Here is a 22,998-nt window from a genome sequence, read left to right on the forward strand (position 1 = left end):
AATTTCAAATACAGGGATATTCTACTCACTTCCATCTCACAAAATTGCAATATCAATCCGAAGTTTCAAGACACAATCAGCAAAAACTCTTTCCAAATAGAGAACCATTTACAGAGTATTTAAATATGAACTATGATGTAGAAAACAAGAAATTATATAGGAATACTGAAAAGCCAGAAAAACCCTACAGTGTTGGCCATGATGTCTAGCTCAGTGAGAAAGATGAAACAGAACACTCATAGGGTGAATAAAGTTTAGCCCCTAACAGTGCTGGTGTTTACTCACAGACAGTTTTATAATAACCCTCTCCCACATTACTGATAATTGTAACCATTTCAAAATTCTAGGGGGTTGCACAGGTGCATCAAGCTCATTTCAACACAAAATGACCACACTTAGTAGAACATGCAGGTGTGCACACAGTGCTCCAACACAGCCTTTGCACTGCTCTGCACTCAGCCGGTGCCTTCACTGAGCCTCACCTGCCTCACAGGTGACTGCTTGCAGCTACAGCACAAGTTCTGACGTAGCACAGCCCAGCTAAATACAAATACAAATAAAGCTAAAGTGACAGTCAAACCACTGAATGTAACCTTTAAACTTGATCTAAGAGACTGGAGTCAGCCAGGTCACACTTCAACATGGGAAAACATTTTTTCCTGCAGGAAGCTATTTTTCTATTTGGGAACTCAACAATGTCATTATAACATGCCCATGTGATTTGAATAATAGAAAGCATCAAGTGGCATATAAAATAAAAGAAAAACAAGTATTGATTTTAACTCTGGTATGTTTAGCAGAAGGATGAAACCATCTACCACAGTTTAAGAAAAAATTAATAAAAAAATAGGGTAAGGATGGCAGAATACATCTTCCCTTGAAAAAAAGGACCAGGTAAGAAGTAGACTGTCGATTAATAACTGCAATCGTTAAAGATTACAATTGATGCGATACAGAATTCCAGTATGCACAAAGAAGCAAGTCTCCCAATAATGTTTTTTATATTCCTGCTGTCTGCTGATGATCTTCCCTATAGCTTCAAGTATTATCCTTTGCATCACTGTCTCATAAATCAATCAATACCCCTGAACTTTCTCAGAAAAGAAGTCTGTGACTCACCCTCATGATAAACCATATCCAGTCGTTCCCTCCTACAAAGTCTTACACCCTGTACAGAGGTGCCCACTTGCAGGGAGGGAAGGTACACAGTTACAGAAGTTATCAACTTCTATCCAGAAAACTATCCCTCTGGGCTCTCATGTCTTTACATGTTTTTATCCATGTTCATGTACAGAGGGTTACAGATTAACATCCTACACCAGTATTTGCTCCTACAGCTATGAAATTCTGTACAAAACATCTTCGCATACAGAAAATAATTATGGGCAAATTAGGTTTCTATAAAATCTCATGTAGATGTGATTTATATCTAGTCTTTCTGGTGTAATAACCTCCTATGGTAGAAACACATTTTTTTGTAAATATGAAATGCTTTTTCATTTCTTGTAGTGCATAGATACATTTTCATATCTTGGTGAAATCTAATGCAATAGTAAAATAAATCTAAAGTAAGTAAAAAACTGGTTATTATGGATTTTTTAAAATATATATTATTTATATATTTATTAATTTTCTTAAATAAGGCTTCATGCATCATAGTCAATACTATTGCTCAATTTTCAATTTTCCTAGAGTTTTTTGGTGTAGTATCTTAGTATATTTTTACTTGTTCTATCCCTTCAAAGTCTTTATCAGTTCAAATTCGCCTTAGGCAGGATTTAATAATTTTAAAAGCATTACTTGTGCATAAAATGATCCATAAGTTTGCTTTCCATTACTTTAATAAAATAAACATTTTAACAGCCTCAGGGATACCAATTATGATCCAATGATGAAAGGAATTATTTTGTACATTAGTAAAACTGTTGGTAGTAATATTTTTCTAAAATACACTTTCAGTAATATCCCTGAATAAAAATGGCAGTTTTGCCAAAAAAGGAAACGTAGACAAACAATTCTAGTCTGATGAAAATACTTGAGATACAGACACAAAATTATTGTTCATACAATCAAATGGACAGTATTTATCACATGTTACCTGAGAGAGAGTTTTAAATATGGTGGAGAACACATATGAGAAGAGTGTGACCCTTTCCTAAGAGGATACAAAATTCAACTTTCAGCTTTCCTATTTCTGCAATGTAAAATACTTATGCAGGGGGAAAGAAATGCTTATTTTAATCAAGAAGTGCTTATTTCAATCTATGTATTCTAACATCTTAAGGTACTAAAATTTTCTACGCAAATTAGTTTTCAATTTTACAAAACAATGATTCACTAAGAAGTTACATACACTAACTCAAAAACAAACAAATAATTGAAAAAGTGGAAACACTCAATATTCACAATCATCTTTCTTACAATCTAACAAATGACTTAAATAAGTGCTAAAGCTGTCTTTCTCTTGTTAGCTGGTTGCATCCTCAGAAAACCGTTCCCATCTGACGGATCAGAAGCAAGCATCTATTAGACAAATTTAGAACTTTTATTTTACAATTTATAACTCACCTGCTTGGGAAGGCGGAAGAGAGAATTTTTGTAAAATATATCTTTAGCCTGACTCCATGTTCCATCGATGATGATCATAACAGATGGACTAGAAGACATCACTGCAACTTCTTCCAAATTGGTTGCTTCAGCTCCAGGATACAAAATTAGAGTATTGGGATTTCTGCACACAGTTGCTAATTCAGGATACCTTCAAGGCACAGAAACATAAAATTTAATTAATTATTGAAAGTTTTCATGGCATACACATACTTCCAGATATCTCCCACTCATCTCCACCAAATTTTACTTAAAATGTCCCACTCCCATCTATCACTTTCTCCTTCCAACACCTCAGAAGTTGTTTGTTTTCCCCCAGCTTCTAAATGGGGACATTCAAAAAACAACCACAAAAGTAATCAATGAAAGCTGCATAAAGCAATGTATCATATATTTTCCAATGCTCAATCACTATTCTAATCTCGACTGGAGCCAAAGACATTTGGAATTGTTAACAAAAATTTTATATATGTATTCTAAAAAAATTGTTCAAACACTTGGCATAAAATTACTACAATTATCCCATTTTTAACCTTCTATATATAGAGAATATTAGCAATTCATGGCCCACACCTGCCAGAAACTTCTGAAAATGTTATCATTTCCACTGCTTTTTGGGTTTTTTGTTTGTTTGTTTTTTTTAATTACTACTTATACTAGCTGCTACAGTTATAGTTCCCATACTTCTCTGCTTCCTTCCTGTCAGCATCTACATTTGTCAGTGGTAACACAGGAGTAACTACTGTCTATTAAGCGTACAGTTAATGTACATGGAAACTCCTGAAGTTTTTGCAGGACATCACTGTCTTAGTCTATAAATGTCTGTGAAAGAGACATTATCACTTAAATAGTATTCCAGGTCTCAAAAACCAAGCCTAAACTAGTCTGCATTGTGTGGAATATGAGGTTATATATTTGCTGAAGTTGTTAAGGCTTATGCTCACCAGAAGGCCCTGTGGGAAGGCACAGCTGCAGGCTGGAGGTTGGAACTTGGTTTGGGGGGTGAGAGGTGGCTGTGACTCGTGGACAGCAGCACTGCAGCTGAGCCAGCCAATGTGTGCCCTTCCTCTGGTAAATTCTGGTTCTGTCTGGTTGAGATTACAGGTATTAAAGGGAGTGATTTCTGCAATAAAGTGATGTCCTTTGGACACATAAAGGGGGTCTCTTTGTACTCCATTTAGCGCTACAGCCTTGAACACTCCAGAGATGGGGCAGCCACAGCTTCTGTAGTCAACCTGTTTCCATGCCTCACTCCCACCACGGTGAAGAATTTATTCCTAGTATCTAACCAAAACCTACTACTCTCTTCCAGTTTAAAACCATCTCCCTTGTCCTGGACCTTGTGAAAGTCCCTCTCCATCTTTCTTGAAACCCCCTTTAGATACAGAAAAGTTTCAATAAGGTCTCCTTTGGAGCCTTCTCTTCTCCAGACTGAACAATTCCAGTTCTCAGCCTTTCCCATAAGAGGTGTGTCCAGCCCTCTGATCATCTTCAAGGCCTTCCTCTGGACTCATTCCAACATGTCCATGGTCCTATCTTTACTGTGTTAAGGGCTCCAGAGCTGGACACAGTACTCCAGATGGGGTCTCTCCAGAGTGTAGTAGTCAAGCAGAGTAGTAGGGGAGAACCCACAAAAAGGCTAGTCTTATAACAAAGACTGCACTACTTGTCCGAAACTCATTTCAGCAGTATCATCACACAGTCTTCAGAATTGATTCAATCAGAAAGCAAAAAGAAATATAAAGCAAGGGCTGACTTTCCAAAGCATGTGACATCAAATAAGAAATTAATTCTACATATTAGCTCAGTGGTTATCAGGAGCATCGGGTTCGGTAAAATGAAAAGAGCTACACGTAGTTGGAACAGAGTGTGAAGTGGAAACAGAAGCCAGTACATCTTAGGAGTATCTGGATGGGATTAACAATAGCCAGCAAATAAAGTGGGCTCTTCGTGATACCTATGAAGATCCACTAGGTGCAATATTATGGACACAGACATAGACACACTGTAAATATGTAAGTTCACACCCAAGAATTCCTGTTGTCACTGTCACCTGGAGCTTGTAAGTTCCAGAAAAAGGGCATCTGCACTACTTCTCCAAAAATCAAGAAAGAATTATGTGTATTTGTAGGGGGAAGCAGTGGTAGGAGTGGGGAGGACTAGGGAAGAAAGAAATGGTTCCTAATGGATTTTGAGTTGATATATACAAGCTGTACTTAAACCTGCACTCCATTATCACTCTCTGAGGAAGCATGTGAAAATACAGTTTTAAGAATGTCAAGCTCAGGCAGGCATTCCAGTGCAAGACATTTTGATCCTGAGATTAAGACTCAAATGGGACCATAGAGGATGTATGTGAAATCAAAGTAAAATGGAATTCAGTGTACCAATAAGCCTGGAGATAGTATTCCACCATCTGACCTCCCTCACTGACAGCTTCCTCCCTCCAGCAAACAGTCCAGACTGATTCAACACTATGTGTTTCATTACTGTCAACATCACTTAGTACGAAGAACAAACACACAAACAAACAAACAAAACCAAAACCTAATGATCCATTTTTCCAAAATGAACAGGAAAAGAATTGCAAATAGAAACCAGAAATCTGTAAAATAAGCCTGCGCTTGCCTAGGGCAAATAGAAATGCATAGAAACTTCTCTGTCCACTATTTTTTTAAGTCTTACTTACACTATAGTAATTTGGTAGCAGTTTAGTTATTAAAAATAATCTTGCTACATAAAATCAAAAGCAAGGTGCCATCTCATTTCATGGTATCTAGTACTCAAGGCTTAAACCTAGTCATTATTTTCATGTTTGCCTTGAGAACCCAAATCTTCAAAGATTCTATTCTAATTCTGAGATAGATTTTAAATCATTAACACTTTTAGAAGATTAAAAAAATGAATTCTTAAAACTAATCCAAACCCATATTGATTATGAAGCACTTTAAGTTCATATTATGAATACTGCAACTGACATTTTAGTCTTCAAGTACAATTCAGATGAAAACCAATTCAGTGCATACCAATCCAAGGATCATAGAATCATCACAAAATCACAGAATGGCTTGGGTTGGAAGGGACCTTAAACATCATCCTGTTACAATCTCTTTGCCACAAGCTGGGACACCTCCCACTACACCAGGTTGCTTAGAGCCCCATCCAACCTGGCCTTGAGCATATCCAGAGATGGGGCAGCTTCTCTGAGTAATCTGTCCCAGTGCCTCACCGCCCTCAAAGTAAAGAATTTCTTCTTAATATTTAATCTAAGCTTACCTTCTTTCAGTTTGAATCCACTCCTGCCCATTCTGTCACTACTGCCACTACTGTCTGGTAAGCTCCCTTCCTGTACTAGAAGGCTGCAATTAGCTCATCTCTTTTCCAGGATTAACAATCTTAACTCTCCTAGTCTTTCCTCTTCCTAGTCCTTTCATTCCTTTAATTCCCACCAAGTGTTACTTCCATGACTTCCCCAACACTGGACACCTAAGATTTGGCTGAACAGGTTTAGCCATCTTGTCTAGACTGTGTTTCTGCTAAAAAAAATTGGACCAAATGATCTTTGAAGTCTTCTTCCATGCTGGTATTCTGTAATTCTATAATACATATGTAATATCAAGAGCCAATGATGGCCTACAGCTGCTCTTATCCTCAAAACAGAATGATTTCAAGTAATTGAAGGAATATCCTCTAGAAACACTGAAAAAAAAAAATCCTTCATACCGACACACATGACATATCTAATTCTTTCATTGCCCCTTTGCAATACTTCAAGACTTGGAGACTTCAGAAAATGCTGGAATTCCCAAGAGAAAGCAAGTTGTATCATTTACTGGTGCAGGAATTTACTTCAATCCAGGTAAGATTTTTATTGCAATAATGAAAAGATCAGTCTGAAGACAGTCATTTTCTTTTTTTATCTGCTTGACATGGCCAGCAGCTAATGTAAAGCTCAAACAGATGACACAATTTAAATGTTAGGCTGTAAGATACAACTACAGTCTTCAGCTCCATAAGATAAATACTTGCTGCTTTCATCATAGAAATTACCTGCTTCTCATATAAATCAGCTTTAGTTTGGGCATGCAGTAGGTATTGCAGGCCTTTATAATCCATTTAGCATAACAACAATCTCTGCTAAGCAAAACTATTCAGATGTTTCATTCATGTCTGAGTACCCAACCACTTTGTCGCAGAAGATTTATACATTCTCATGATTGTACTTAAGAAGCATATCATTATTTCTGGGATGTATGTTCTTGAAATTTAATTTAATTTAAACATAATCCCATTTTTGTACTATGGTATAAACATTTTCATTACACGTGTACTCAGTTGCTCTCAAATTCTCTAAGTGATTTTAATCCAACATGGATCCACTGTGAAAGGCAAGCATTCAAATTTTAAAAATACAACACTGCCATTCAGTAGCAAACAATACTACTAATAAAGAACAGATGTAACATTCTACTTACAGAAAACCATTAGGATAATGAGGACTTCTCAATTTTTCTTATCATTTTTACTATTTCACCTTAGTTATAGGTAGGTGCCTTTGCCTCTGTCAGAACTTCTGTGCTTGGAAGACTGTGGACTGCTGTAATTCCCGTAAGGTAGTAATTCTCATCAGGTAATAAAACGGATAAAAAATAAAGGTAACTACCTTCTGTCATTTCCACATTCAGAAAGAGGCTCTTAGGATCAGGACTGAAGCATAAGAGATATCCAGCAAGAGTGCCTGTTCTATCTACTTCTTTATCACTTATCTACTTTTTCTGTAAGTAAAGCGTAATCTTTAAGAACAGAAACATTAGCACAAGGACCATCATAGAACTTTTTACATTGGAAAGGACCTCAAAGACAGTCAAGTCCAACTGAACAATTACGCTGCCAAGTCCACCACTAAACCATATCCCCAAACTCCCTATCTACACGTCTTTTAAACACCTCCTGGGATGGTGACTCAACCACTTTCTTGGGCAGCCTGCTCCACTGCCTGACAGCCCTTTTGGTGAAGGAATTGTCCAATCTAAATCTCCCACTGAAGCACATCTTGAGATCCATTTCTTCTTGTTCTGTCTGTTGCTTGTTAGTTCAGAGAAGAAACCAACAGCCACCTCACTATAACCTCATTTCAGGTAGTTGCAGCAAGTGAGGTGGACTTCCCATACGTGGCATATGCCATGTTGGGCTCATGTCAAGGTTTTGGTAGAGAGAAAGCTGCAAGAGTTATTGTGTGTTCCCTGTGAATATGCCTAGAAAGGCACTGCAGCCTGTGGAAAGCACACACACTGAAGGAAAGTGTGAGGAGGATGGAGTGGCAGAAAAGAACTGCTATGGACTGACTGCAAAGCTTAAGTCTATAACATTCAGAGAGAATGTTATCTAAATTACATTCAGAAATCTGAAATTTTATATGGTGAAGTACAGTTTCAGTTGAAAATTAGCACATATTCAGTTAACCAGCACTAATTACTTTCACACGCAGAACAAAAGCTGTGACAGGCTGATGATCTCTGCCTGCATCTAGTCATTCTTGTTTGAGGTAAGGGGCAAAAATGTGTGAATTTAGTTTGATAGCATAATGACACCAAAGCACACAAAAAAAAGCACAAAAAATGTTACCTGAACTGTCATGGGGTGGCTTTACCTTTAAGGTGGTTTTGGGAGCTAAGGAAGTTGAAGCTGCTGGTGGCTGATGGGAGTCATTCCTCCTGACCAATTATCAGTCATTTCTAAGAACTGACAGCAGTTTTGACCATTAAAAAGTGAAATCAACCTGTGAACACCTCCTTAAGATGTAAAGTCAGAGCACTCTTGTCCTCTTTATTTCCTGGCTGTGAAAGGTAACAGAGCTCCAGGCCTCCCATTCTCTGCCCAGCCACGCGGCCCAGGCAGGGGCTGGGCTGGGCCTGCCGCGGCTCCCGGCCGGGAGATGGGGCCTGCGGGGCTTGCCCCGGGCTCGGGCCGGGCCAGGCCGGTCCCTGGCTCGGCTGCAGTTTTTTTGCTGTGACTGAATTCACCAGAGACTGCCGAGTAAAGAAAGAAAAAAAGCTCTTGACCTGTGGCAGGCTGAGACAGTGACCACACTCTGCAGAGCAGCCATGAAGAATCTTCCATCGCAGACAACTCCAGCTGCTGCTCCAGCAGAGATCACAGAACCATCTACAAAGCCTGGGCAAGATTTTAATCTTTTCATTGCCCAGATGAAACTTGCAGATTAACCTTTTATCCAGAGAGAAAAAGAGAGTGATCAACATGTAAAGAGACTTTATAAACTATCAGAGACAGTTAAGAAAATAAGCTTCAGAAAAGGTAGAGAGTAAGGAGATGCTTTATAAGCTGAAATATTTTTCTGTTAAAGCTATGGAGATGGACAATAAGGTCTTGAAAAAAACTCCTTTAATTCATGACAGAGTATATTGGGAGGAATGGAGTGTTCAAAGTGTGGATTTTGAGTAAAATGTAGAGTAACTGTGATACAGTGAAGTGCTGGAACAGAGTGAAGCGAAGATTTGAAGCCTTGGGGGCAATGAGAAAACTGTTTCCAGAGAAGCTCACAGAGACAGATGAAGAGACTTTGAATAACTTTTGCCTTTGAATAAGTCATCCTTAAAATGCCATCCCTAGACTCATGGCCCATACACACCTCAGAGTGATGTGAAATGGGAGGAGTGAATTCTGATGACAAGATTTCCGGGCAGCTGGCATCAGAAAAATAGAAAGCTATAATAGAAATAGTTTTTGTGTGAGAAACTCCATAGATTAGCAGAAAGGGACTTCTGTTTCTCTACAAAGACTGATGAAAAGACTGTAGCAGGAATTGGGACTGTTTTAAACACCAAAGTTCCAAAGTTTTTGTCTCTATGTAGTCACATGTACAAGAGAATGGTTAAGTAGCGAGAGATAAAAGGGTTTTCTGGAAGTTTATTCTGGTGTTTTTGTTCTTGTGGTTTTGTTAATAAACTTTCTTTATTCCTTTTAAGTTTTAAGCCTGTTTTGCTCTTGTTCTAATCCATATCTCATAGCAAGAAATAAGTTGGTTTTTAGTTACTGCTTTAAAACCACGACACTGAGGATTAGATTACCTTTTCAGAAAAGTAGAATAAAGGTAAAATCACGCCATCCAGTCACAAAATATAAAATGGAACTTAAAAACTATAGTGTCAAGGTTGTTTATAAAACTGTAGCATCAAAATAATTGAATTTTTTTACATATTAGATATTAGACAGAGTTGTTATCTCTGTTCAATATATGCCCAATATTACCACTGAGTGAAACAGTATTATTATACAAGAACAATTAGTGACAACATTTTATTTGTAGCCCAAAACGAGCATGAATTCAATAAATTGTATTTTATTCATGCATAAGAGACTCTGTTGCATAACAACTATAGCTGGTTTTGCCCTAAGAAATTCATAGTGAATAGCAAATATACTGCTGTAAAATACAATAAAAAATGTTTTTTATGAATATATGAATGGTAAAAGAAAGGGTAAGGCCAACCTTTGTTCTTTACTGGAAAAACGGAGGGAACTTAGTAACTGCAGATGAGGAGAAAGAAGTGCTTAATGCCTTCTTTGCCTCAGTCTTTATTAGAAAAGTAACTTGCCTTCAGGACAGCTGTCCTCCTGGGTTGGTAGATGGTGTCAGGGAGCAGAATGGTCCCCCTGTTAATAAGGAGGAGGCAGTCAGAGAACTGCTGAGCCTCTTGGGTGTTCATAAATCTATGGCCCCAGGGTGATAAGGCAGCTGGCAGATGAGCTTGCAAAGCTGCTTTCCATCATTTACCAACAGCCCTAGCTCACTGGTGAGGTTCCAGATGACTGGAAACAAACCCATGCACAAAAAGGGTGGGAAGAAGGATCCTGGTAATTATAGGCCAGTCAGCCTAACCTCTGTACCTGGTGAGGTTATGGCACAGTTCATAGTGAGTGTCATCATGCAGCACTTACAGGTTGGCCAGGATATCAGACCCAGCCAGCACGGGTTTAGGAGGGGTAAGTCATGTTTGACCAACCTGATCTCCTTTTATGACCAGGTGACCCTCCTGGTGGATGCAGGAAAGGCTGTGGATGTGTCTATTTGGACTTCAGCAAGGCCTTGGACACTGTCTCCCACGGTAAACTCCTGGAGAAGCTGGCACTCCATGGCTTGGACAGGAGCACGCTTTGCTGGGTTAAGAACTGGCCGGGCCCAGAGAGTGGTGGTGAGTGGTGCTGCATCCAGCTGGGGACAGTCACCAGTGGTGTCCCTCAGGGCTCTGTGCTGGTGCCTGTTCTGTTCAATATTTGTATTGATGACATGGATGAGGGTATTGAGTCTTTCATTAGTAAATCTGCATACAACAGTAAGCCGAGAGCATGCGTTGATCTGTTGGTAGGGAGGAGGGCTCTGCAGAGAGATCTGCAATGGTTGGATATAGGGGCAGAGTCCAGTGGGATGAAGCTGAATAGGTCCAAGTGCCGAGTCCTGCATTTTGGCCACAACAACCCCCTGTAGTGCTGGGGACGGTGTGGCTGGACACAGGCAGAAAGGGACCTGGGGGTGCTGGTGACAGCAGCTGGACATGAGCCAGCCCTGTGCCCTGGTGGCCAAGAAGGCCAATGGCCCCTGGCCTGTATCAGTAATAGTGTGGCCAGCAGGAGCAGGGAGTTCATTCTCCCCCTGTACTGGGCACTGGTGAGGCCACACCTGCAGTGCTGTGTCCAGTTCTGGCCCCTCAGTTTGGGAAGGATGTTGAGACACTTGAGCAAATCCAGAGGAGGCAACGAGGCTGGTGAGGGGCCTGGAACACAAACCCTGTGAGGAACGGCTGAGGGAGCTGGGGTTGTTTAGTCTGGAGAAAAGGAGACTCAGAGGTGACCTCATCACTCTCTATAACTAGTTGAAAGGTGGCTGTGGTCGGATGGGGGTCATTCTCTTTCACCAGACAGCAACTTACAGAACCAGAAGACACAGCCTTAAGCAGCGCCAAGGGAAATTTAGGCTGGACGTTAGGAAAAAGTTCTTCATGGAAAGAGTGACAAAATACTGGAATGGTCTGCCTGGGGAGGTAGTAGAGTCACCATCCCTGGATGTGTTTTAAAAAAGACTGGATATGGCACTTGGTGCCATAGTTTATTTGAGGTATTAGGGCATCGGTTGGACTTGATGATTTTGAAGGTCTCTTCCAATCTAGTCATCCTGTGATTCTGTGCTCAAATATACTGCAGTTGTTAGATACAAGTCTACAAACAATGCAGGGAAAAGACATTAGCACTTTTTTTTGCCCACCCTGCTACATTCCACTTTTTTGAAGTTCTGTATCTTTGTAAAGAGCATTTTAATAGACATCCTTCTAATGTGAACACTTTGGTAATTGCAGTTTCAAAAAACCATACTGCATAGTATATACCCAGCTATATAAATTATACCTTAACTCTGTGTTCAGGAGTAAGTAATCACTTCATTGAATTGAGACAACATATGCCCTAGCTACCACTCTGTTCTCCCCAACACTTTTGCATATTTCAACTGCCCCTGCTCACCATATCACATGTACTAATAACTTTCATTATCATTAAAGGAAAATAGCAAATAATAACTCACAGAAGTGTTACTTGTACAATACCACCATGCTCTAAGTACTCATGCCAAACCGTTCACTTCTAGCTTAATCATTTTAATACATCAAAGAAATCCCAGTGTCTGACATTAATGTAATCAATACCAAAAAAAGAAGCCAGAGTTAAAGTCTTTAAGTATTTGGGGTAAAAAACCCAGATAACCAATGGAATTGGTCTTTTATTTGAGCAATGCTATCTGATAAGCAAAGTCACCATGCAAACACCTCATATTTCCAGTAGAATTAAAATGCCAGACTGCAGGAAGAATTGCAAAGACTAAGAAAAATCACATATTAGCTCTTAAAAAAAATTGGATTAATCCCTTCTCATCTTTACATTTATGGTGCCAATTATATGTTGAAGATCTCTAGTTCTGGCATGATTTTCCAAAGTTGGTTCTTTAACATTTTTGCAAAATAGGCAAACCAAGAATTAGGTAAATGTAATCTGCACAATTTGTGTGTCAGTTTTAAACCACATGAAAAAAGTGTACCCAAGAAGGAAGTGACTAGAGGAAATTCTAAACAAAACAAAAAAAGTGCTTTATGTTTACTCTTTTATCCAAACACCAAAGAAAGTTAAAATCCTGATTTTCAGTCTTACTGTCATAACCACTGGACATCTAAATGTTACACTTTCATTCAGGTCATGCCAGTTATTCTGTAGGATGCAGTTCTAGAGGTCCTTATAAAATCCCTTTGTTCTCCTCATACATTTTGGATGCCAATTAGAAACCATAGGAAAAATAACCAAGATGCACTTCGACAGCAAACTTGCCTTCCCTTTCAAGCGATGGGCACTGAGAGCTACCCAGCTGAGATGGTGTCCTGGGGTGACTTTATGATGCTTGTATCCCCAGTTGTCTGTTCTGTTTATAGTGGATATTAAGTTCTGCACCTTTAAGATGGTTCAGAGAGCAAAGAGGAGAAAGAAGAAGTGTGGAGTTTCTTTTCAGAAATTGCACTCACTGCTCCACATGCTGGTCCTGGACTGTGGTGTCTGCAGCACGGACAGACAGTGGGACAGAGCTCTCCTGTGCTTTTAGTTAGTTTTTAGCTAGCTGAGGCAGAGAAGTTCTCGGGACAGTGGTTTTTCTTTTTCTTGGAATTGTTCAAACCTGCTCTGGACTGAAAACCCAGACAAACACCAGGAGCTCTCATGTGGGTCCCACCAGGGCTGGGATGCTGCATCCCAGCGCTGGAGGGAGTGATAAGAGACTGAATGAGCAGAGCTACATCCCACAACAAGGAATTTCTGAATTTTCCATCTCTTCAGAACTGTGAGAGGTTTCATTGTTCAATATAATTTTTTTTTAATGCTTGTATATACTTCATTTGTTAAAAAAACAGTTTTTTCCACTTTTCTCCAAGAAAATATTTTTCTGAACCAGTTAGGGGAGGGGCCACATGAATTTGCTTTTCTAGAAGGACCCCATTCAGAGGTTTCCTCCCAAAATTTGCCCTAATAAGAACAGATGTTATGTACATGTCCCCTTAAAAGCAGGCCTCTGCCAGCTACACAGCTGTCAATTTGGTGGTTGGCATGCCACTGCTAGAGCTGCTGTGATGGAAACTTCCAAAGAAAATCAGCTGCTGCATATGGCTTAGCTTTTACTCAAATCCATAATGACAATTACTGATGCTCACAAAGGTTCCCTTGAACTGTTCTAAGTTTTCAGAGCTGTTGCCAAGAGCTGCTGGATCCCCCAATAATACAAATATTTCCACTACCATTCTATTATGATTAGTTACAAGAGTATGGGCAATCATCCAGGTTATCACTTAGCCAGGTCTGCCACATGGTAGGGTTCTACATGTATGCAGAGAAAGAATGTGTGCACCACATCATTCCTCCATCTACAGGCACTGTATACATGCAAGGTCAGTGACCGCACAGATTTTGAGTTATACTGGTTTATACCCTTCCAAATCATGCCCTTCTGGTGGCAGCAGCAAAGGACACAAATAGTATCAGACAACTTCAACAAAAAGCAAAGGTATGGCCTTAATGTGCTTCAAAACAATGATACTTCTAAAATGTATCAGCAAGCATTCTGTAACATTCAAGCATTCAAAGTAACAAAGACAGAAGTCTTGCCCCAACAGGGGGCAAGGTTGGTTAAGTTGCCTGTACAGTAGGTACCAAACTGCTTATAGACAGCATAGCTTTTAAGAAATCCAGAACACAAACAAGTCCTGTCTAGTTTAATGTGTCATAATATGTAAGATGAAGCACTGCAATTTGTGAGGCTTTAGAAGTCTCATCAGCAGAGACTTTCACCCTAATAGAAGATCAGGGACCAACCAGTACAGCCCTTCTCACTTACAGCAAACACTGAGATGTTTCTACAAGTCTAAAATATGCCTGTTCCTTTGTTTTACAAGGAAGGAATATTGCTAAAACACTGACAAAATGCATTTATAGCTAAGAAGAAAAAACATGTAGAAATAACACATTGTAAAGCTGGAACATAACTCTTCTCCAACACTCTTCCTTCCTCTTCCCAAGAAGATGGGCTCAATGGCTGAGCACTCCCAATTTCTACAGTCTCACATCCACAGTACAAGGCACACTGTAGATGCTGAAAGTGTTAAGTTTTAGCCCCACACCTGAGTAAGACAGATCACCAAAATTCATATTAACATAATGAAAATGTTCATTTCTATCACCACATCCAGCATGGCTCACAGCAAAAAAATCAAACAGAATTTGAAGCTGCAATATTCTACAACAGGTTTTGACTTAAGAGGATCTTCCAGTTTAGAGAAACATGTCTGGATGTTGAAGCAGCTTTAATACTGTAATCGTCAATTCTAAAAGAATTCAAAAATTTAATAGGCACAGACTGTATTCTACCTGACAGTGTTCTACCTGATGTGTATCAGCCTCATTTTCATGGTTAACATGAAGGGAGTAAAATTTCCATGCAGCCTAGAACCTTTAAGGTAATTATTAGAGAAATTGTCACAGAAGACTGAAAGAAAAGCAATGTATTTTTAATGTTTTCTGGTTTGTAAGCCTCATTCTGTATTACCTTTCAACATTTTTGTACACTGAACTCTACAGAGAGTTTCCTCTACAGATTCAACTCAGTTTGATAATACAATTTCCTTCGTAAGTATTCACAATTTCTATTTGCTTTACTGAAAATGTATGTACTAAAACTTCATTGGCATTTGTACCAAGTCCTGGTTTCTAAGATTTAGCTTCATCTAATGAAGATTAAAGATGCTGTATGGGAAAGCATTATCCAAGGTCTCAGAATATTAAAAAAAGAAAAATAATATAAAAAATTTTGAAAACTATACTTTCTTATCATGATTTTTAAGAGGAAGAAGAAAGTGATATATTTTTCTCAAATTTTAAGAGTTTCTCACCACAAGGCTGCTTTCTTAAATTCCCAAACTTGAGTAAAAATTATTAGTTTTACTTCAGTGACACCAAATGGTTACTTAGATAAAGTAAATCAAAAAAGAACAAAACAGAATAGCAAGATAGACCTAGTACTAGGAAAGAAGTTCCATAACTGGAAACAGCTAAGAGTCTGAGAGTAGCCATCTGAACACTCCAAGAGCACAGAACTGAGAATATAACCTAAACAAACAGTATCAGGTGTTTCTGACTACCTTTGGAAATCAGAAGGTTATATCAAAGTGAGTGTACACTTGAAATAAAAATTAAGAACACTGTTGGCTGTTAAAAAAGACACTGAAAGATATATTCCTATAATGCACAGAGAACCAGAAAATGCACAAGCAATCCTGCTCACCTGCCTTCATTAAAACGTCGACCAACCAAAATTTTACATTTATCTGGAGGGAGACAAGCCGCTAGCAAAGGTACTGTTCTTAACACTCGACTTTCCTGTAAAAAAAGAAAAGTTACTTTTAAACAAAATCAAGAAAAGCTTCTATGAATTGTTAATGTTTTTACTTTCTATCAAATTCTGTTTACTACAAATAGAGAAAAAATTTTAGCAGGTAATAGGACAAAAAACCTTCAGGGAAAAAAAAAAAAATCTTGATGCTTCAAGTTGTATTGTTTTGATTGACAGTACTGAATTTAGTCTCAACTAAGCTATGATCATCATAATAAATAATAGGCTATCAGTATAAAAAAGTGGTAACAAAGAAAATTTTCAAAGAAAAATGACAGAATAATAAACAGTGGGCAAAAGAATGCATTAGCATTAATGTAATAGTATCAGGATCATTAGAAAACTAGAGAAGGGCTCGATTTCTACAGATAGATGATTAAAAAAAAGCGTGGGTTGCATGAGAACAGAGAGTGTGAAACACAAACATTCTGCTGTCATTTTCTTTCAGAGTAATCAGACACCTGTGCACTTCTTTGTGCCACAAATGAGGAAGGTGACCACCACACCTGTGTGGGGAGCAGGGGGCTCTTCATTCTTCAAAGAGCATTAAAGAGAGCTGTACTGAAGCAGGACTTCAGAAAATGGAGAAAGAAGGAAGTAATGACAGCTGAAACAAAACATCTACTCCTCAGAGCACTGTATTTCTGTGCTTCATTTAGCAGAGCTGGCAATGAACTTTTGTCTAGACAATAATTAGTACAATTTAAGCTTCAGTTTGTGGGATGTCAAATTTTGTTTTCCCATCAAGGAAGCAGCATAGTTTTATCTTGCACTTAATGATGACAGCAAGCCAGCACCAAAAATGGAAGTTTCAGTTTCTTTACTTCTCGTAAGATGAGCAAAGGAAGGTTATTAGCTGAACCTAGCAGGAGGTAAGACACTGCATGTAAGGTAAGCATCATGAAAACTCTATACACAGTAAAAGAAATGAGTTCTTACAATATTCTCAACCTGAATGCCTCATGATTCAGACAATGAACATCCAAACATCAGTCCCTAAACCACAGGATTAATTAATGAAACGCAGGGCTAAGGGGGAAGGGTTTGGTCTGCCTTTTGATTTAAGAGTCGTATCTCAACAATACAGTGTTTGTGAACTTGTGAGGCCCTATTAACTCATTCTTGGCATATGTTACTTCTATAAATATCAAATCAATGTGCAGCTACCTGTACTCTCACATTGTCTTGCTCCCAAAGTACTGTTAATTAGTACTATTAGTTTTCTGAACACTTATTACTGTTGCCTAAACTTTTTATTAATTTTGCTTTTTCTGAACCCTATCTACTGATCCTCTGTAAATAAAACATCATGGAGTTGAAGGAGCAGTTGTGCTGCTACATCCACCACCATTTTTCATGGCAGCAGCATGATATCTCCAACAGACTGACGATGACCAAAGTAACTTGGGAGCGAAGTGCCAGCAACGGGAGGGAGAAATATCCTTCAAATTGCCATCAATTTCTTCTACCTCAGCAAATAAGCCATTGTCGTACAATATTACTTGTCTTTATTTTATCATAATTAAATAACATTCCAATTCAGTAGTCAAAGGCCTCCCTTCTTCATAAGAATTTAAGAAGTGGTAATAAAGGACCTGGAAGAAAATCAGCTATTTGTCTCTGATAAGCAAAACCAAAAGAGCTGTCATCAGTCAGGAGAGAGTTATTCAACTGCTCCCTCCAATGTCATATCCATACTTGAAAATTATCTTTCATATCCAAAGAAATACATTCTCTTACCAACACAGAAAATGAATTTTCCAATCTAAAAAAAAAAGAAGCTACAGCATAAAATGCAAAGCTGAAAGGAAGTGAGAAGAGAATTTTAAAAAGTTCTAAGTCAAACTAAAGTTAAAAAGGTTTCATTTGTTTATAATTTTCCTCATTAAAACATTTATATTTATCCATTCTATAGGTAACATTATCGTACCAGCAATTTTCGGTTTGAAAGCGAGGAGTTACTCTCCTTTGTTCTTCTCAGTGTTCTAATAGTTATTTTTATATCTTTGTTTATTCATTACTTGAACACTGAAGTACATAGCTAGAAATAGGACTAAAGGACTAAAGCCCATGGTGGGCTGACCCTGGTTGGCTTCCTGGTGCCCACCAGCCACTCTTCATTCTCAGTGGAACAGGGTGGGGAAATAGATGTAAATGAACTTGTGGGTTGAAAAGGCCATGGGCAGAAGCAAAGGAAAATAAATATATTTTAATTCTCCATTTCCTATTAACAGGCAAAGTGCAGCCACTTCATGAGAAATGGGGCCTCAGCACATGTAGCAGTTCCTACATAAGCCTCAGAGAGAGATGCCACCCACCTCCCCCAGCTCTTACTGTATTGTCATATGGTATGGAATATCCCCCTGGGTCATCCAGACTCGGCTAGTCTGGCTAAATTCCCTCCAATCTCTTGCCCATCTCCAGGCTTCTGGCCTTTCAAGGCAGTCTTGGAGGCACAGCTCTGCTGCTGTGTGAGCTCTGCTTTGGACAGTAGTCCAAACACTGGAGGCACAGATCTCTGAGAGCTGCAGTGTGAAAACCTAACTTCCTGCCAGACTCAAGTCAATTTACTTCTCCATTGTGTTTTTCTGTTTTCTGGCAGTTTATGGTAATTTTGGTTACCAAAGCATTATCCATCTACAATGAAATAACAGGTCAAACTAATAAAAATATTTATTAAAGACAGCGAGTATATATTTCTTTCATGTTTGCCTATGAATTTTTAGGGCAAGCAGAAAGAATTTTCCCCTCTCGTTTCTTACTGTTCACTAAGAAGTATAAGAAGTACTATATGGAACAGGTATTGTAATGAGCAACTCAAAGCAAATTACTTGCATTAGATCAATATACAGAATCACTAAATACACACAGTCCTCTTTTTCTAAATTTTCTTCTCAGATGGTTAACACAGAAAATTCAGAAAGAAAGGCAGGGAACAAGAAACTTTAACACATACCCTCTGCTACGCTTCGGGGCTCTATCCTGAGTTACACACATCACTCAAATTTTGAAAAGTACATAATGGCCTACATCCTACTTGCAATCACTTCAAGAATAATCAAAGGCAAAGAAAACAAAAACCTAGCTATGCCACTGACCTATGAATCATAACAGCAGGCATGAAAAAGGAAAAATGACGAAATTATTTTATTTACTTATATATATATTTAACTATATGGAAAGATGAAAAATTAATCAGACTGAGCAAATAACTTCATCACCTTTGCACTAATCCTGATGCTGGGTTTCTATATTTTTAGTTTTTAAATTATTCTCATGATGAGCAATGGTATTACAACACCAATCAGAAAACAAGTATTTACACCCTGACATGGAATGCTGTATTATCCTTGGATTCCTTCAAAAATAAAAATTTAAGTAATTCATGCAGCTATTAAACAAAATGGAAGTTTGACAGCACAGTTTCTCACATGTGATCCACTGTTCTACGGTAAGTGATTCCTCTCCCCTTCACAATATCTGATACGTGCACAGGTATATCTGGCAGCTTGGCCTCTGGATAGTGTGAATGTGAAGACATTAGTCACATTAATCAGAGTGCAGGAAATGTTTCTCCTGACCTTCTACATTACTATCTTGCCTCAAGAGCACCATTTGACTATAGTAAGAAGGCTTACTTCAGTGCTCTGCAGACTTCCAAAGACAATAATGAAGCACATGGGGGATGACAGTTAGCAGTGATGTGCAGCAGGGGAAACACATTCTCTACCTGGTTAGTTTAAAAGGATATTTTTGAAATGTACTGTTAGATTGTACCTGTAATGCAATGGCAGACTGAAGGATCAGACACAGCCCAGAAGGTTCACCTGCCTTCAAGACTGATTATGTTTTTAATATGAACAGCTAGAAGCAAAAGGAATTTACCTTTTGTCACCTATGCCTCTGCAGTTATGCAGTCAAAAGAACCACCTGTGACCATCTAAGATATACTTCCAAAGATCATTGTATGATGTTCTTAGCTTCTCACCATTTAATAGGATTTATGTCTGTTAAGCCAAGGGCCCTCATATGGTTGGATAGTTACCATAGTGGTCTTCAAATGGTAGTTCATTGTATGAATTATCATTATGAAATAAAGAGTAATGGAAAAATTTGCACCCCATTTTAACAGACAGCTGTTGTGATCGCTAAATAATAAAAAAATTGTAGGTAGCCTTCCAGACAGACACAGGAGTGGTGTATTAAATCTAGAAACATCTGCAAACTTTTTCTAATACCCTCCACCATGAAACAGGAAACTCAACACAATTAAAATGCCAATTCATTTTATCTGGTACATTTTTAAACTTCTTTTTCGCAGAAGGTGACTTCAGCATATATTTAGGTACTTTTGAAATAAGAACTAACATGGAAGAGTATTCCTATTATACACAGTCCATTAAAAATCAGTTTTCCCATTTAGGGCCCAAATATGTCATGGCTTCTGTTTTATTTCCCGGCAATATAAAACTTTTTTTTTAATTGTATTTTTTTGTATTCAGCAATTCCTTCAGGAAATGACTCTTTGTGTGTTGACTGAGCAACTGTGTAATGTCAAGCAAACAGAGTACCATGAGAGTAGTTTTCTGAATTCCACAGTCTATAATTTGTAGACCCACCATGACCCAGATCTGTCCAACTGTGGTACAATTTCCAAACACCTTAAACACCTTATGGTACACCTTCATAGGCCACTGTCAACCAAAGAGAAAAACATCAATATATGTTCTCTTATTGGTAAACCAAAACATACTGTTCTGAAGCTGAACTGTAGTTTTTCATTGGGGAAATAGCTAAGGTCATTACTAAGATGAATAGCTTAATTCATATTTTTAACAGAATATTAACATCAATTAAAGATCACTGCTTTAATCAAAATATATATCTCTATGGATCAAGTCTAAGCATGTCTGTGACACACTGTGTTCATAGAATTACAGAATCACAGAATATACGGAGTTGGAAGGGACCTATAAGGATCTTAGAGTCCAACTCCTGGCCTTGGACAGCATACGCCACAAATCACACTGTGTCTTTATTTAATGTTATTTAATAATGCTATTTCATTCTTACAATTTATACAAAAGCAAGTAGATTTCAAGTCTAGTAGCAGTATACAGTTGAGACACCTTGCATACATGGAATTACAGAAATAAGGTGTGATTTCAGAAGATACAATAATTCAGAAAAACTGAACAATAAATATAGCAACTCAGATGAACTGGCATTCAGTCACAAAGTTTAAAATGAAAAATCATTACTCCACCGGTTTTGGCTGGGATATAATTAATTTTCTCCCAGTAGCTGATAAAACTCTGTGCTTTGCATCCAGGATGAGATTAATGTTGATAGCAACAATGAAAACATCAGTGTGTCAAGTAGCATTTACCCTAAGCCAAGGACTTCTCAAGTGTCTCACACTCAACCAGGGAGGAGCTGCACAAGAAATCTTGAGGGAGCATGTCCAGGTCAGACAACTCCAACTGGCTAAACATGGACATTTCACACCACAGAATATCATGCCCAGTATTTAAACTGGGTATGTTCAGGACTTGCCAATTGCGGCTCAGGGATGGGCTGGGCACCAACGGGTGGTGAGCACTGTATCATGCATCACTTGCTATTATTATTACTAATAGCAGCAGTAGTAGAAGTAGTAGTAGTAGTAGTACTACTACTACTATATTTCACTTTGTTTAATTTATTAAACTGTTCTTATCTCTCTCACAGAAAGTTTTACCTTTTCTCCCTGTGCTTCTCATCCCTCAGCAAGTACTGTGGTATTCAGCTGATGGCTGGGGTCAGAGCATGACAATCAGTTGTCAGCACAGCTGTTTCCTCCTGCCTACCACTTGCTGCATTAGGATTCGAGCTCAAATCCCACAGTTACCACAGCCTTACTCACCTCTGCTGGATGCTGAATTATATACAAGCAGGTGGAGACCTTTAGCGGATGTACAGGCAGGAAAGGACACAAACACACCTTCTGAGGACGGCTACATGGAAAAAGGGAGTAAGAGAACAATAAAAACGATCAGCAGATTGTGAAAGAAGATACAAATTCATATCACATTCCCCAAGAACTTCCCCAACCACATTACATTAAACATCACGTAATTTTATGTTTGAAACTCCTTTCACTTTTAAAAATAAAGAGGCAAGACTTTCATTGAAACAGCATTTTGAGAACAGTGTTCAGATAATTCCAGATAGCAGGGTTAAAGCACTCTAAAAATTCTTCTGTCATCTTCAAGATATGCAGTTTACTAGTATCCATACCCTCATTAGATAAGTCTGTTACTGCTTTCCTAACAAGTTACTTTCAACAATATGATGAGCTATAAGAGAACATGCAATATTTACAATTTATATAATATTTATAATGATTTATTATAATATAACATTTTAGAAGTACACACAATAAACCCCAGACATGCTGTATTTTAATTTTTTATAATTCCATCTATGATGAAATATGTAACAGACATGTAGAATGAAAACAGAAAAATCCTTATCAGGAACATTTAACCTAAGTCAGAAAAAAATATTTAAAATTCTTTGGTGTACTGCCTTCAAGCTGGTGAAATGACTAGCTGAAGAACAGTATCTAAAGAAATTAACTTATGCTTAGTGAGTTAAGAAAATAAGGAAATTAAGATTTTAACTAGAATAGGAGCAACTTTAAAAATTCAAGGTAAAAAATCATAAGAAAATTTAAGGTAGGAAAAATATAGGTAGGTAATGATTATTAGGTGTAGTTCATTAAAAGCAAGGTTACATATCTTTCGCTTGTAGGAAAAATGTAAAGTAGTCAACAATTGCCAAAATGATATGAATAGCCCAAGGAGATATATTCTGCTTGTCTTAAGCTGTATTTGTAGAAGGAGACAGGAAGGATGGAC

At 38.2% G+C, this 22,998-nt stretch overlaps 1 protein-coding gene across 3 annotated transcripts in view; it reads right to left on the reverse strand.

The window, feature by feature from the left end:
* DTWD2 (DTW motif tRNA-uridine aminocarboxypropyltransferase 2) overlaps window positions 1–22,998 on the reverse strand; it is a 69,549-nt gene that overhangs the window by 24,626 nt on the left and 21,925 nt on the right. For all 3 annotated transcript variants that reach the window (XM_086868509.1, XM_086868511.1, XM_086868510.1), the window contains exons 2-4: window positions 22,002–22,092; window positions 15,989–16,083; window positions 2,569–2,758 (exon numbers count right to left, since the gene is read on the reverse strand). In XM_086868509.1, the coding sequence (XP_086724635.1) occupies window positions 2,569–2,758; window positions 15,989–16,083; window positions 22,002–22,092 (376 nt within the window). The remainder of the gene's footprint in view (window positions 1–2,568; window positions 2,759–15,988; window positions 16,084–22,001; window positions 22,093–22,998) is intronic.

The sequence above is a fragment of the Cyanistes caeruleus genome, chromosome Z (assembly GCF_971803275.1).
Source record: "Cyanistes caeruleus chromosome Z, bCyaCae1.hap1.1, whole genome shotgun sequence".
NCBI classification, from domain to species: Eukaryota; Metazoa; Chordata; class Aves; order Passeriformes; family Paridae; genus Cyanistes; species Cyanistes caeruleus.